This window comes from Bombina bombina, chromosome 4, assembly GCF_027579735.1.
Source record: "Bombina bombina isolate aBomBom1 chromosome 4, aBomBom1.pri, whole genome shotgun sequence".
NCBI lineage: Eukaryota > Metazoa > Chordata > Amphibia > Anura > Bombinatoridae > Bombina > Bombina bombina.
The window spans coordinates 1,231,642,008-1,231,660,103 of NC_069502.1; the positions used below are offsets into that span (position 1 = coordinate 1,231,642,008).

Sequence of the window (18,096 nt, forward strand, 5' to 3'; positions counted from 1 at the left end):
GCTGCTTTCTGGTTTAAGTCCCTAGAGGAGGCTCTACAGGTTGAAACCCCGTTGGAAGATATTATTGACAAGCTTAGCGCCCTTAACCTAGCCAATTCATTTGTTTCTGACGCCGTTGTTCATTTAACCAAGCTAACGGCTAAAAATTCAGGTTTTGCTATTCAGGCGCGTAGGGCGCTATGGCTTAAATCCTGGTCAGCTGACGTGACTTCAAAGTCTAAACTTCTCAACATTCCCTTCAAAGTACAGATCCTATTTGGGCCTGGACTGAAGGAGATCATTTCTGACATCACTGGAGGAAAAGGTCACGCCCTTCCTCAAGACAGGTCCAACAAATTAAGGACCAAACAGTCTAGTTTTCGGCCCTTTCGAAACTTCAAGAGTGGCGCAGCTTGAACTTCCTCTAACACAAAACAAGAGGGAACTTTTGCCCAGTCTAAGCCGGTCTGGAGACCTAACCAGGCTTGGAACAAGGGGAAACAGGCCAAGAAGCCTGCTGCTGCCTCTAAGACAGCATGAAGGAGCAGCCCCCGATCCGGAAATGGATCTAGTAGGGGGCAGACTCTCTCTCTTCGCCCAGACTTGGGCAAGAGATGTCCAGGATCCCTGGGCATTGAAAATTGTGTCCAAGGGTTATCTTCTGGAATTCAAAACCTCTCCCCCAAAAGGGAGATTTTATCTCTCACTTTTATCTGCAAACCAGATAAAGAGAGAAGCATTCTTACATTGTGTTCAAGACCTCCTAGTTATGGGAGTGATCCACCCAGTTCCGCAGGAGGAACAAGGACAGGGCTTTTATTCAAATCTGTTTGTTGTTCCCAAGAAAGAGGGAACATTCAGACCAATCTTAGATCTCAAGATCTTAAACAAATTTCTCAGAGTCCCATCCTTCAAGATGCGAACCATCCTTCCTATGATCCAGGAGGGTCAATACAGGCACTACCAGTTTGTGGCTCTTCCCTTCGGGTTGGCCACGGCACCAAGAATCTTTACAAAGGTTCTAGGGTCCCTTCTAGCGGTCCTAAGGCCGCGGGCTATAGTAGTAGCCCCTTACTCAGACGACATTCTAATACAGGCATCGACTTTTCAATTTGCCAGGTCTCACACGGACATTGTTCTGGCATTTCTGAGGTTGCATGGGTGGAAAGTGAACGAAGAAAAGAGTTCTCTATCCCCTCTCACAAGAATTTCCTTCCTAGGAACTCTGATAGATTCTGTAGAAATTAAGATTTACCTGACAGAGGCCAGGTTGTCAAAACTTCTAAATTCCTGCCGTGTTCTTTATTCTACTTCTCGCCCTTCAGTGGCTCAGTGTATGGAAGTAATTGGCTTAATGGTAGCGGCAATGGACATAGTGCCGTTTGCCCGCCTACATCTCAGACCGCTGCAACTCTGCATGCTCAGTCAGTGGAATGGGGATTACACAGATTTGTCCCCTCTACTAAATCTGGATCAAGAGACCAGGGATTCTCTTCTCTGGTGGTTATCTCGGGTCCATCTGTCCAAGGGTATGACCTTCCGCAGGCCAGATTGGATAATAGTAACGACAGATGCCAGCCTTCTGGAGGAGACACTCCTTCCGATAAACATTCTGGAACTAAGAGCGATATTCAATGCTCTTCAGGTTTGGCCTCAGCTAGCTGGGGTCAGGTTCATCAGATTTCAGTCGGACAACATCACGACTGTAGCTTACATCAACCATCAAGGGGGAACAAGGAGTTCCCTAGCAATGTTGGAGGTTTCAAAAATAATTCTATGGGCAGAGGTTCACTCTTGCCATCTATCAGCTATCCATATCCCAGGAGTAGAGAACTGGGAGGCGGATTTTCTAAGTCGACAGACTTTTAATCCGGGGGAGTTGGAACTCCATCCGGAGGTGTTTGCACAGTTGATTCAACTTTGGGGCAAACCAGAACTGGATCTCATGGCGTCTCGTCAGAACGCCAAGCTTCCTTGTTACGGGTTCAGGTCCAGGGATCCCAAGGCAGCGCTGATAGATGCTCTAGCAGCTCCTTGGTCTTTCAACCTGGCTTATGTGTTTCCACCGTTTCCTCTGCTCCCTCGTCTGATTGCCAAGATCAAGCAGGAGAGAGCTTCGGTGATTTTGATAGCTCCTGCGTGGCCACGCAGGACTTGGTACGCAGATCTGGTGGACATGTCATCCTTTCCACCTTGGACTCTGCCGCTGAGGCAGGACCTTCTACTTCAAGGTCCCTTCAAACATCCAAATCTAATTTCTCTGCGTCTGACTGCTTGGAGATTGAACGCTTGATTTTGTCAAAACGTGGTTTTTCCGAGTCGGTCATTGATACCTTAATTCAGGCTCGAAAGCCTGTCACCAGGAAAATCTATCATAAGATATGGTGTAAATATCTTCATTGGTGTGAATCCAAGGGTTACTCATGGAGTAAAGTCAGGATTCTCAGGATATTGTCTTTTCTCCAAGAAGGATTGGAGAAGGGATTGTCAGCTAGTTCCTTAAAGGGACAGATTTCTGCTCTGTCTATTCTTTTGCACAAGCGTCTGGCGGATGTTCCAGACGTTCAGGCGTTTTGTCAGGCTTTAGTTAGAATCAAGCCTGTGTTTAAACCTGTTGCTCCGCCATGGAGTTTAAATTTAGTACTTAAAGTTCTTCAAGGGGTTCCGTTTGAACCTCTGCATTCCATAGATATCAAGCTTTTATCTTGGAAAGTTCTGTTCTTGGTAGCTATCTCTTCGGCTCGAAGAGTTTCAGAGTTATCTGCCGTGCAGTGTGATTCCCCTTATCTGATCTTCCATGCAGATAAGGTAGTTTTGCGTACCAAACCTGGGTTTCTTCCTAAGTTGGTATCCAATAAGAATATCAATCAAGAGATTGTTGTTCCGTCACTGTGTCCTAATCCTTCTTCAAAGAAGGAAAGTCTATTACACAATCTTGACGTGGTTCGTGCTTTAAAGTTTTATTTACAAGCTACTAAAGATTTTCGTCAAACATCTGCATTGTTTGTTGTCTACTCTGGACAGAGGAAAGGCCAAAAGGCTTCAGCAACTTCTCTTTCTTTTTGGTTAAGAAGTATAATCCGCTTAGCTTATGAGACTGCTGGCCAGCAGCCTCCTGAAAGAATTACAGCTCATTCCACTAGAGCGGTGGCTTCCACATGGGCCTTTAAAAATGAGGCTTCTGTTAAACAGATTTGTACGGCGGCGACTTGGTCTTCGCTTCATACTTTTTCTAAATTCTACAAATTTTATACTTTTGCTTCTTCGGAGGCTATTTTTGGGAGAAAGGTCTTACAGGCAGTGGTGCCTTCCGTTTAAGCGCCTGCCTTGTACCTCCCTTCATCCGTGTCCTATAGCTTTGGTATTAGTATCCCACAAGTAATGGATGAATCCGTAGACTGGATACACCTTACAAGAGAAAACTAAATTAATGCTTACCTGATAAATTTATTTCTCTTGTGGTGTATCCAGTCCACGGCCCGCCCTGTCATTTTAAGGCAGGTGTTTTTTAATTTTTAAACTACAGTCACCACTGCACCCTATAGTTTCTCCTTTCTCTTGCTTGTCTTCGGTCAAATGACTGGGAGGGGGCAGTTAGGGGAGGAGCTATATAGACAGCTCTGCTGTGGGTGATCCTCTTGCAGCTTCCTGTTGGGAAGGAAAATATCCCACAAGTAATGGATGAATCAGTGGACTGGATACACCACAAGAGAAATAAATTTATCAGGTAAGCATAAATTTAGTTTTTTAATAATAGAATGAGTTTGGTGATGTATTATTTTTATTTTCATTTGCTTTATTATGAGATCAAGTGATGTTTTTGACATATTTTTCTATATATATATCAATTAGCATTATTTTATGTATTTTAAGGATATGTTTAAATGAAGCATATATATCCATCATTTCATGAATTGTGACACACATGTACAAAATGTTTAAGTTGGTTACCATGAAACAGTGACGTAGCATGGCTTGTCAGCGCCCAGGGCAAGGCAAGCATTGTGCCCCTAACCCATTAGCACTGATTGAGTCTCTTCCACCAGTACAGTAGGGATTTACTATAGCACCTCACTGTACCACCTCTGTATTGTACCTCACTGTGTCACCTCTGTATTGTACCTCACTGTACCTCCTCACTATTGTACCCCCAGCCCCCCCAATTCAGAATTCTTCAGTGCTCTGATTATGAAATAGTTGAAAATGTTATCACAAAAAGTATGTGAGAAAAAAAAATACACATATAAATAAAAAAGACAAGATGAACCTTGCATGTATAAATATATATATTACCATCTTATAGCTATAAATTATGGGAGTCTGCACAATATAAAGTATGGGAGTCTGCACAATATAGAGTATGGGAGTCTGCACAATATAAAGAATGGGAGTCTGCACAATATAGAGGTATGGGAGTCTGCACAATATGGAGAATATGGGAGTCTGCACAATATGGAGAGTATGGGAGTCTGCACAATATAGAGAGTATGGGAGTCTGCACAATATAGAGAGTATGGGAGTCTGCACAATATAGAGAGTATGGGAGTTTGCACAATATAGAGAGTATGGGAGTCTGCACAATATAAAGTTTGGGAGTCTGCACAATATAAAGTATTGGAGTCGGCACAATATAAAGTATGGGAGTCTGCACAATATAGAGTCTGCACAATATAAAGTATGGGAGTCTGCACAACTCACCTATATCAGGTCTGCTGCTATGTCTCACACTGAACTAGAGCTCAGGAAGGGGGAGAAAAGTCTAGAGAGGAATGCAGTAACTAATTACATTGAGCTATAACGGAACAGTGACACCTAGAGGTAGAAATGAAAAGTGCAGGCACAAACCACCATGATGATCACTTCCTCCAGGCGCTGCATGTGAGACAGTGAGAGAGGTGGTGGAGACTGGAGAGGTGGAGAGCGCACCTCATGATAAGGAGATGGCGCCCCTAAGAGTTATGCGCCCAGGGCAACCGCCCCGTGCCCCCCCCCCCCACGCTACGCCACTACCATGACACCTGTAATTTGTTGACTCCCCCCACAGGTGTTGTTTGTTGCACTGATTATATATTTGGTATATATAGCACTTACCACTTGCTGCTATACCATTTTTTCATCACCTACACCTTTCCACACAGTGCTTTTGGGACTTAGTATCCTGATCCATCACAGTTGGAGTTACACCGGAGGTCAGTCTGCTGGATGACTGTTTGATTCCAGCCTGCGCTATTTGCACCAAGAGGGGTGCTAAACCAAATGTGAAACATTTTATGTGCACCTTCACACAAGTACATACACTACTAGGTCATGTGGTGCTTCTGTTTCTTTCCATTTCCTACAGATTACTGATCCTGGCCTTTTATCCTATCACAGACAGCTACCTGGACTGTTACTACTAAATTGGGTTGTTCATTGCAATACACCCTCCTTTGTTATTTGGGACTTCCATAACCATACTCACCTTAGACATAATTATATACACTGTAATAATTTTCTGATCCACTATTACTATCAATGATAGATTGTCGTTGAATTGTTTATTATATATTTATTCAGATTTGTATATTATAACCCTATATGACCTAGAGCGCCCCATTCACATTTTTAAAAAATTTTCATACCCAAATTAGTTGGGAAAAACGTATAGTATGAGGTTGCCTTCCTGTTTGTTCTTGTTGAGGAAAGCCACTTGCCAGTTTTACATCCCTGATCAATGAACCACTGTTAGAGGAATGAGATGAGCTTGAACCCAGGAAAAAATTTGGTGCCAGTTCCAAAAGCAATCTGAGACCACATCAGTGAAGACTTAGATAAGATACAGTGTACATTAGACTGATGATCCTCTTACATGGTAAAGCAGTAGTTGCCTTAGGCATGGAATTTAATCTTACTGCTTAACGTTGTAACCGGTTCTGGCCTTGTCAGCTTTCAATGGTACTGTAAATCGAAACCCACACCTAGTATCTCACTGCCGTGAGTCATCCTAATGTGGTGAACTGTAAACAACCCCTTACAGGGTTTATGAAGTAAATTAATATTGTTTTTTTATTATTTGTTCCTTGTGCTCCTGCAGCTGAAGAAGATTGGTGGTGGAGGGTTTGGGGAGATATATGAGGCAATGGATCTCCTTACCAGAGAAAATGTCGCCCTGAAGGTGGAGTCTGCGCAGCAGCCAAAGCAAGTGTTAAAAATGGAGGTGGCCGTTTTGAAAAAGCTGCAAGGTGAGAAGTTGTAGCTGTCCCAATGTCCCCTGTCCCCTGTGCTTTAAACATCTGTTCCCATATGTCCTGTTTCCTGTGCTATAGACACATCTATTCTCATGTGTCCTGTTCCCTGTGCTATAGACACATCTGTTCTCATGTGTCCTGTCCCCTGTGCTATAACCACATCTGTTCCCATGTGTCCTGCCCCCTGTGCTATAGACACCTCTGTTCCCATGTGTCCTGTCCCCTGTGCTATAGACACATCTGTTCTCATGTGTCCTGTCCCCTGTGCTATAGACACATCTGTTCTCATGTGTCCTGTCCCCTGTTCTATAACCACATCTGTTCCCATGTGTCCTGTCCTCTGTGCTATAACCACATCTGTTCCCATGTGTCCTGTCCCCTGTGCTATAGACACATCTGTTCCCATGTGTCCTGTGCTATAGACACATATGTTCCCATGTGTCCTGTGCTATAGACACATTTCTTCCCATGTGTCCTGTCCCCTGTGCTATAGACACATTTCTTCCCATGTGTCCTGTCCCCTGTACTATAGACACATTTGTTCCCATGTGTCCTGTCCCCTGTACTATAGACACATTTGTTCCCATGTGTCCTGTCCCCTGTACTATAGACACATCTGTTCCCACGTGTCCTGTTCCCTGTGCTATAGACACATCTGTTCCCACGTGTCCTGTCCCCTGTGTTATAAACGCATCTGTTCCCAGTGTCCTGTCCCGTGTTATAAACGCATCTGTTCCCATGTGTCCTGTCCCCTGTGTTATAAACGCATCTGTTCCCATGTGTCCTGTCCCCTGTACTATAGACACATTTGTTCCCATGTGTCCTGTCCCCTGTGCTATAGACACATCTGTTCCCACGTGTCATGTCCCCTGTGCTATAGACACCTCTGTTCCCATGTGTCCTGTCCCCTGTGTTATAAACACATTTGTTCCCATGTGTCCTGCCCCCTGTGCTATAGACACCTCTGTTCCCATGTGTCCTGCCCCCTGTGCTATAGACACCTCTGTTCCCATGTGTCCTGTCCCCTGTGCTATAGACACATCTGTTCCCATGTGTCCTGTCCCCTGTGTTATAAACACATTTGTTCCCATGTGTCCTGCCCCCTGTGCTATAGACACCTCTGTTCCCATGTGTCCTGTCCCCTGTGTTATAAACACATCTGTTCCCATGTGTCCTGTCACCTGAGGTATAAACACATCTGTCCTCATGTGTCTGTGCCAGTTTTAATTTAATATTTACATAGCTGGTCTAGAACAGTAGGGCATTGGGATACTTTGTGTTTTACTTTTCACTATATACATTTTGAAGAATTCTTTATCCTTTTCATAGTGCTTCATAGTCTGAGTCCACCATAACCAGCTGGTTTTATTTGATTATATAAAAAAGTACTAAACTACTGAAATCAGATGATAATTATTATTTAACACTGAGATCTCTTTATTGTTATTTACATGAATAGCCTCTATACACATTATTTGCAAATACATTTTATTAACATTTAATTAAAAGGGTAACATTGTAGTACAAGTAAGTTGTTTTTGTCTTACAATGTAATATTCATTATATTAGTATTGTCCTGCTAGTAGTTCTACTAGAGTTACTCATAAGGCCTTTGAAGAAGTGCATTAGTTGAAACACCTTTTGTGATTATTTCGAAGGATCTTAGTGGAGCAAGGAGAATTTCTGAATGCTGAAATACTTTATTAGAGCCAAATTGCAGCTAAGGTTAATATTTCTATGAGGTTTGCAGTACAGTGTTACACTGAGCAGGTTTCCTGAAACCAAATTATTTTCATCAAAGCAAGACCAGGCAGACCTAAAGTGATCCCACCATCAGAAGACCAGTATATCAAGCAAACACCATTATGGGATAGAACAGCATCTGCGTGAAAAAGCCCAGTTAAACCAGGAATCTCCTATTCCAGTACGTCAATGGTCTTTATGGCAGAGTGGTTGTCTCTAAATCACTTCTTCATCAAAGAACTAAGTCTAAACATTTAGTATGACCCAAAAAATAGAAAAATATTGTGTGTGCTGGTATTTTATAAAAAAAATAGTTTTCCAACAATGCTGAAATAAAAGCAGATTGAGGTAGACTCAGACTTTTGGAGTTTATTGTATTTGTGTTCGCATGTGTATGCTTGTGTGTGTGTATATGTGTATGGTGTGCGCATACCCCCCAACTGTCCCTATTTTCATGCGACAGTCTCAATTTTAGGGGTCTGTCCAGCTGTCCCGGGAAGATTGACGTCTGTCATTGCTCAATGCATTTAAAAAAAATTAAAATTAAATTCTATTGGGCCCATACATGTCATCACGTGACCACATGCTACCAATACACAGTCAGTTGTTTTTGGCGCATGTGACTGCATGTGCTGTGTTGACTCGTCTTTGAACTCAGGCATGAGAAGGCATCGACCATGACACGGTGTTGTCTCGTGGACTAACTTGAAGGTTCTGATTAGTCACCTCAGGACCCTCACTGTGTCTACTTACTAGTGGAGTGTGGCATTGTGCTGTGAGTTTCTGAGGACGGCGGTCAGGACTACTCTGGCCACGGGTAAGATCTGAGAGAAGTTCAGACTCAGAGTCGGATCATCAGCATCGCTAGAGATTTATCTCCCCTTTAATCCCAGGCTGTTTATTGCTTTACAGTTGTACGATGGGTATTTGTCATGTGTTTAATCTGAATGTTCCTGTCTCTTTAAGGGAAGTCTATAAATTCCCATCATGCTCATGGCTCATTGCCAATAGTTCTAAGTTTGAGTAGCTAAACATGCTCTAACTAAAGCCTCCACAACTTCAAGCTTGGCTCTATAGTTCATTAACTGTTATTCATTTCTACTACCATTGTTTACTGCTGGATATTAGTGTTTACTACCGGAGCTTTCAAGCCTTACATAGTAATTTTGAGGACAAACAACAATCAGCAATTCAAGACTTCCTATCAAGTGATCATTTAATGTTTGGGACAATATCACTATCTACAGCCGACCTGGTGTGTTATATTGCTGGACTTTATTTTGCAAACAGTACCAGAGAACCAATTACCATCGCTAATTGATCCGGTTCCTACATCAGCTTGTTAGAGAGCATTGTGAGCTCTCCCCTCTACCTAGCCTGTCAGCAATTCCACGGACATCATTGGCTCAGGCTCACACACCCTAGTTGTGACGTCACGAACGCTCCGCTGTGTACTCCGTCTCAAACTCCATTGCAGCTCAAGGTACAGCACTTATAAGTTATTCCTGCACAAGTACTGCTGTCCAGTTAATGTATATGAAGGATGATTATTACTACAACTCAAATATACATCTACTAAATAACGTTATTAACTCAGTTGCATGCATATACTCTCTCATATAAAAAAAGGACACTTAAAATAATCAACTGTGTATACACTCTCTCCTGTAACCAACTAATCAGGAGATATATACCATATATCTTTCTCTCTCATTCTTTCTGAAAGGTTAATTCTGCAGTTGTGATCCAACAAACCTTACAGTTCTTTTCAGAATAAAGCTCACAGCAACTTCCAAATTGCAGCTACCTTACATAACTATTGACCTAAAATTATTATGATGGATCCAGCAGACTTACCCACAATTGTCTATAATTTAAGCCAACGGGTAGATCAATTAACACAGGGCTTAAGGGATGTACAATTACAAAATGAGACTTTTTGTAATATCATCAAGGATAATACCCCTGAGCCTCAGGTCTCTATGCCAGAGAAGTTTTCCGGAGACCGCTCCATGTACAGACAATTCAGGAACTCCTGTTATTTACTTTTTCAGGTGAGGCCAAAGACCTACTTTAATGAAAGAATTAAAGTTATGACAGTTATTTCCTTTTTGAGAGGTGAACCCCGCAGTTGGGCAGATATGTTTTTTGAAAATGATGATCCAGTCCTAGGATCTTTAACTGATTTATTTTTCTCAAATGGGTACCTTATATGAAGATACACAGAAGCAAATTACTGCAGAGAATTTAATGCGTTCCCTTAAACAAGGCCGTAGGCCAGTAGAAGAATACCTCACAGAATTCAAACTTTATTCAAAGGATACGGAATGGAGTGATGTGGCACTTCGAAATCAATTCCGAATTGGTCTTAGTGATGCACTGAAGGACGAATTAGCCCGTGCAGATACCCCAAGATCTTTACAGGCACTGATAGAGCTTTCCATCAAGATTGATAGGCGCTTCAGGGAGAGGCGTGCAGAACGCCAGCATTCAGATGCACCACATCGTTCCTACACTTCTCATTATTCCTCATCTAATTCTAAGGAATCACCTGTTCCCATGGAGATTGGCTTTGTTAAAGGCCCTCTGCTACCAGAAGAAAGGTTGCGTAGGAGGATGAATTTATGTATGTATTGTGCATCTCCTAACCACTCCGTCAGAGAATGTACAGTTCTTCAACGTCAAAAACCTAGTAAGTTTTTTCCTGTAAAAAATTGTTTCTCAAATCGCATCATTGATTCAGCTTACTGTACTTTATCTATCTCTTTGCAGTGGGGTCATCAGGAGGTGTCAACTAATGCCATCATTGATTCCGGAGCACAATCCAACTTCATAGATGTTGATCTGACTAAAATTAATAAAATACCCCTGCAAAAGAAAAATACACCAGTCTCCATTCATGTTATTGATGGCTCTGTTGATACTCCTATTTACACGAAACTATTCCTTTAACAATGATTTCTTCTACAGGACATTCAGAATTGATTAAATTTGATGTTCTCCCATCTCCTCTTTTCCCTCTGGTTCTAGGTTTGGCTTGGCTACAGAAACATCAACCTACTATTGATTGGAAAGAGTTACTAGTTGAGTTCGATTCTCAGTTTTGCAAGGAAAACTGCATTCATTTTAAAACATCTCTTCATAGCGAAGCTGTACCAACTCTTAACATACCAGAGGTCTACAGGGATTATATTGATGTCTTTGATAAGAAGGAAGCTGAGACCCTACCACCACACCGCATCTATGACTGCCCCATAGAACTATTACCAGGATCCTCAATTCCATTTGGGCACATATACCCACTTTCGCAAACTGAACTGGAACACCTGAAGATTTACCTGGACGAAAACCTAAAGAAAGGTTTCATCAGACCGTCCACTTCACCTGCTGGAGCTGGCATATTTTTCGTAAAAAATAAAGACAATTCCCTACGTCCAATTATAGACTACCGTCAACTTAACAAAAGGACCATTAAGAATAGGTATCCTCTTCCTCTGATCCCAGAGATGGTAGAGAGGCTTAGTGAAACGAAGATTTATACAAAGCTAGATCTAAGAGGTGCTTATAACCTTGTGCGCATTCGTAAAGGAGACGAGTGGTTAACAGCTTTCAGGACACGCTATGGTCTTTTTGAGTATCTTGTGATGCCTTTCGGCTTTTGCAATGCCCCAGCCACGTTTCAACGGTTCATAAACGATATCTTCAAGGACTTGTTGGACGTGTGCCTGGTGGTTTATTTAGACGACATCCTCATCTACTCAAAGGACATGCAGGAACACCTGAAGCATGTACATTGCTTTCTAGATAGGCTTCGTACTCATCAGTTATTCTCCAAACCAGAGAAATGTCTTTTCCATGTAACAGAACTCTCCTTCTTAGGTTATCAAATCACTCCCAACGGTCTTAGAATGGAAGACAACAAGGTTGATGCCACCCTAAATTGGCCGATTCCTACTTCTAAGAAAGAAGTTAAAAAGTTTCTCGGTTTCTCCAATTTTTACCGAAAATTTATTAAGGGTTTTTCACAAATTGTTAAACCTCTTTCATCTCTAACAGGTAATCAATCATCCTTTGTATGGAATGAAGACGCACAATCAGCATTCAATTTACTTAAGAGATCATTTTCTTCTGCACCCATTTTGCATTTTCTTAACCCTCATTTGCCTTATATTTTAGAGGTTGACGCTTCAAATTACGCTATTGGAGCCATACTCTCTCAACAGGTCTCACTCACAGATCCCATTCATCCAGTGGCTTTCTTTTCAAAGCTAATGTCAGCACCTGAAAGGAATTACTCCATAGGAGAAAAGGAACTCCTTGTCATTAGGAAATCTTTGGAGCACTGGCGCCATCTACTAGAGGGTACAACTATCCCCATAACCATTTATACAGATCACCGGAATCTAGAATATTTACAAACAAGTAAAACTCTTTCTGCTCGACAACTCAGATGGAGCTTATATTTTACTAGATTTAACTTCCATATAACCTACCGTCCAGGTTCGAAGAATGGGAAAGCAGATGCTCTTTCAAGATCTCTAACACCTCCACCTGTTGACATTCCATTACAAACAATACTATCTCCGAAACATTTCCTTAGTGTTACCCATATTTCTCATGAACAAATTCGCTCTTCACAACAACAGGATAATTCCATACCAAAAGACGTCCTCCGGTTGGGCAAAGATGGGTTGTATTATGATGATTAGATCTATATTCCACCTGACATCAGGGAGAGCTTGACTACTACTCATCACGATTCCCCTCTAGCAGAACACCCAGGTATAACTAGAACTACTGATTTGATTGGCAGAAATTATTGGTGGCCTAATTTGGTCACATATGTAAAGGACTTTGTTAACTCTTGTCAGGTTTGTGCCACCCTAAAGCCACTGAAATTTCGTCCTTATGGTTTGTTGAAACCACTTCCTATACCTAATCGTCTATGGACTACTGTCGGGATGGATTTTATTGTGGATCTACCTCGATCATCTAATTTTAACACGATACTAGTTGTGGTTGACCTTCTTACAAAGATGGCCCATTTTGTTCCCTACAAGAAACTTCCTACAGCTTCACAGACTGCATATCTCTTCATGAAGGAAGTTGTAAGATTACATGGCATTCCTAACATCATTATCACAGATCGTGGCACCCAGTTTACCTCAAGATTCTGGAAAGAGCTTTGTGCCATTCTTAAGATCGATCATCGATGCAGCACCGCTTACCATCCGCAGACTAATGGCCAGACGGAGAGGGTCAACCAGTGGTTAGAACAGTATATCCGTTGTTACTGTTCATTCCATCAAGATCATTGGTCTGATAATTTGTATACAGCAGAATTTGCCTACAATAATCTAATGAACTCTTCCACCAAATGTTCTCCATTCTTCGCTAATTATGGTTTTCATCCAGTTTTCCACTTGTATACTCTCCTTCCTCCTCACCTCATGTTGATGATACTATTAATACACTTGCGGATACTTTTTCTCAACTACAAGCCAATATTAAGGCAGCACAAGATCGTCAAAAACATTATTATGACAACAAGAGAAGGAAATCACCTAATTATAAAGTAGGTGATAGAGTGTGGTTATCAACCAAACACCTGAGACTTAAAACACCTAGCAAAAAGTTCTCTCAATTGTTCATAGGACCTTTTTTTGATTACACAGCTTATCAATGAAAATGCTGTGAAATTGGATCTCCCATCATCTTATCGCATTCATTCGACGTTTCATGTCTCACTTCTTAAACCATATTTTCCAACCAGACAACAGCATTCTACTGTGATTCCAGCACAAATCTTTGAAATTAAGTCCATTTTAGATTCCCGTTGGCACAAGGGTACCCTGCAGTATTTGGTACGCTGAAAGGGTTTCCTCCCTGAGGATGATTCTTGGGAACCTTCATCTCATCTTAATGCAACGAGGTTGCTTTCGCGATTTCACCAGTCTCATCCTGATAAACCTGCTCCTATGGCTGCAGTGCAGCCACTTTGACGGGGGGATCTGTCATGTGTTTAATCTGAATGTTCCTGTCTCTTTAAGAGAAGTCTATACATTCCCGTCTCTTTAAGAGACGTCTATACATTCCCATCATGCTCATGGCTCATTGCCAATAGTTCTAAGTTTGAGTAGCTAAACATGCTCTAACTGAAGCCTCCACAACTTCAAGCTTGGCTCTACAGTTCATTAACTGTTATTCATTTCTACTACCATTGTTTACTGCTGGATATTAGTGTTTACTACCGGAGCTTTCAAGCCTTACATAGTAATTTTGAGGACAAACAACAATCAGCAATTCAAGACTTCCTATCAAGTGATCATTTAATGTTTGGGACAATATCACTATCTACAGCCGACCTGGTGTGTTATATTGCTGGACTTTATTTTACAAACAGTACCAGAGAACCACTTACCATCGCTAATTGATCCGGTTCCTACATCAGCTTGTTAGAGAGCATTGTGAGCTCTCCCCTCTACCTAGCCTGTCAGCAATTCCACGGACATCATTGGCTCAGGCTCACACACCCTAGTTGTGATGTCACGAACGCTCCGCTGTGTACTCCGTCTCAAACTCCATTGCAGCTCAAGGTACAGCACTTATAAGTTATTCCTGCACAAGTACTGCTGTCCAGTTAATGTATATGAAGAATGCTTTTTACTACAACTCAAATATACATCTGCTAAATAACGTTATTAACTCAGTTGCATGCATATACTCTCTCATATAAAAAATGGACACTTAAAACAATCAACTGTGTATACACTCTCTCCTGTAACCAACTAATCAGGAGATATATACCATATATCTTTCTCTCTCATTCTTTCTGAAAGGTTAATTCTGCAGTTGTGATCCAACAAACCTTACAGTTCTTTTCAGAATAAAGCTCACAGCAACTTCCAAATTGCAGCTACCTTACATAACTATTGACCTAAAATTATTATGATGGATCCAGCAGACTTACCCACAATTGTCTATAATTTAAGCCAACGGGTAGATCAATTAACACAGGGCTTAAGGGATGTACAATTACAAAATGAGACTTTTTGTAATATCATCAAGGATAATACCCCTGAGCCTCAGGTCTCTATGCCAGAGAAGTTTTCCGGAGACCGCTCCATGTACAGACAATTCAGGAACTCCTGTTATTTACTTTTTCAGATGAGGCCAAAGACCTACTTTAATGAAAGAATTAAAGTTATGACAGTTATTTCCTTTTTGAGAGGTGAACCCCGCAGTTGGGCAGATATGTTTTTTGAAAATGATGATCCAGTCCTAGGATCTTTAACTGATTTTTTTTTCTCAAATGGGTACCTTATATGAAGATACACAGAAGCAAATTACTGCAGAGAATTTAATGCGTTCCCTTAAACAAGGCCGTAGGCCAGTAGAAGAATACCTCACAGAATTCAAACTTTATTCAAAGGATACGGAATGGAGTGATGTGGCACTTCGAAATCAATTCCGAATTGGTCTTAGTGATGCACTGAAGGACGAATTAGCCCGTGCAGATACCCCAAGATCTTTACAGGCACTGATAGAGCTTTCCATCAAGATTGATAGGCGCTTCAGGGAGAGGCGTGCAGAACGCCAGCATTCAGATGCACCACATCGTTCCTACACTTCTCATTATTCCTCATCTAATTCTAAGGAATCACCTGTTCCCATGGAGATTGGCTTTGTTAAAGGCCCTCTGCTACCAGAAGAAAGGTTGCGTAGGAGGATGAATTTATGTATGTATTGTGCATCTCCTAACCACTCCGTCAGAGAATGTACAGTTCTTCAACGTCAAAAACCTAGTAAGTTTTTTCCTGTAAAAAATTGTTTCTCAAATTGCATCATTGATTCAGCTTACTGTACTTTATCTATCTCTTTGCAGTGGGGTCATCAGGAGGTGTCAACTAATGCCATCATTGATTCCGGAGCACAATCCAACTTCATAGATGTTGATCTGACTAAAATTAATAAAATACCCCTGCAAAAGAAAAATACACCAGTCTCCATTCATGTTATTGATGGCTCTGTTGATACTCCTATTTACACGAAACTATTCCTTTAACAATGATTTCTTCTACAGGACATTCAGAATTGATTAAATTTGATGTTCTCCCATCTCCTCTTTTCCCTCTGGTTCTAGGTTTGGCTTGGCTACAGAAACATCAACCTACTATTGATTGGAAAGAGTTACTAGTTGAGTTCGATTCTCAGTTTTGCAAGGAAAACTGCATTCATTTTAAAACATCTCTTCATAGCGAAGCTGTACCAACTCTTAACATACCAGAGGTCTACAGGGATTATATTGATGTCTTTGATAAGAAGGAAGCTGAGACCCTACCACCACACCGCATCTATGACTGCCCCATAGAACTATTACCAGGATCCTCAATTCCATTTGGGCACATATACCCACTTTCGCAAACTGAACTGGAACACCTGAAGATTTACCTGGACGAAAACCTAAAGAAAGGTTTCATCAGACCGTCCACTTCACCTGCTGGAGCTGGCATATTTTTTGTAAAAAATAAAGACAATTCCCTACGTCCAATTATAGACTACCGTCAACTTAACAAAAGGACCATTAAGAATAGGTATCCTCTTCCTCTGATCCCAGAGATGGTAGAGAGGCTTAGTGAAGCGAAGATTTATACAAAGCTAGATCTAAGAGGTGCTTATAACCTTGTGCGCATTCGTAAAGGAGACGAGTGGTTAACAGCTTTCAGGACACGCTATGGTCTTTTTGAGTATCTTGTGATGCCTTTCGGCTTTTGCAATGCCCCAGCCACGTTTCAACGGTTCATAAACGATATCTTCAAGGACTTGTTGGACGTGTGCCTGGTGGTTTATTTAGACGACATCCTCATCTACTCAAAGGACATGCAGGAACACCTGAAGCATGTACATTGCTTTCTAGATAGGCTTCGTACTCATCAGTTATTCTCCAAACCAGAGAAATGTCTTTTCCATGTAACAGAACTCTCCTTCTTAGGTTATCAAATCACTCCCAACGGTCTTAGAATGGAAGACAACAAGGTTGATGCCACCCTAAATTGGCCGATTCCTACTTCTAAGAAAGAAGTTAAAAAGTTTCTCGGTTTCTCCAATTTTTACCGAAAATTTATTAAGGGTTTTTCACAAATTGTTAAACCTCTTTCATCTCTAACAGGTAATCAATCATCCTTTGTATGGAATGAAGACGCACAATCAGCATTCAATTTACTTAAGAGATCATTTTCTTCTGCACCCATTTTGCATTTTCTTAACCCTCATTTGCCTTATATTTTAGAGGTTGACGCTTCAAATTACGCTATTGGAGCCATACTCTCTCAACAGGTCTCACTCACAGATCCCATTCATCCAGTGGCTTTCTTTTCAAAGCTAATGTCAGCACCTGAAAGGAATTACTCCATAGGAGAAAAGGAACTCCTTGTCATTAGGAAATCTTTGGAGCACTGGCGCCATCTACTAGAGGGTACAACTATCCCCATAACCATTTATACAGATCACCGGAATCTAGAATATTTACAAACAAGTAAAACTCTTTCTGCTCGACAACTCAGATGGAGCTTATATTTTACTAGATTTAACTTCCATATAACCTACCGTCCAGGTTCGAAGAATGGGAAAGCAGATGCTCTTTCAAGATCTCTAACACCTCCACCTGTTGACATTCCATTACAAACAATACTATCTCCGAAACATTTCCTTAGTGTTACCCATATTTCTCATGAACAAATTCGCTCTTCACAACAACAGGATAATTCCATACCAAAAGACGTCCTCCGGTTGGGCAAAGATGGGTTGTATTATGATGATTAGATCTATATTCCACCTGACATCAGGGAGAGCTTGACTACTACTCATCACGATTCCCCTCTAGCAGAACACCCAGGTATAACTAGAACTACTGATTTGATTGGCAGAAATTATTGGTGGCCTAATTTGGTCACATATGTAAAGGACTTTGTTAACTCTTGTCAGGTTTGTGCCACCCTAAAGCCACTGAAATTTCGTCCTTATGGTTTGTTGAAACCACTTCCTATACCTAATCGTCTATGGACTACTGTCGGGATGGATTTTATTGTGGATCTACCTCGATCATCTAATTTTAACACGATACTAGTTGTGGTTGACCTTCTTACAA

The 18,096-nt window shown here is 41.4% G+C and overlaps 1 protein-coding gene across 1 annotated transcript in view; it reads left to right on the forward strand.

Moving 5' to 3' along the window:
* Positions 1-18,096, forward strand: part of TTBK1 (tau tubulin kinase 1) — a 557,016-nt gene that overhangs the window by 59,158 nt on the left and 479,762 nt on the right. The window contains exon 2 of the mRNA XM_053712777.1: positions 6,053-6,200. Within this exon, the coding sequence (XP_053568752.1) occupies positions 6,053-6,200 (148 nt within the window). The remainder of the gene's footprint in view (positions 1-6,052; positions 6,201-18,096) is intronic.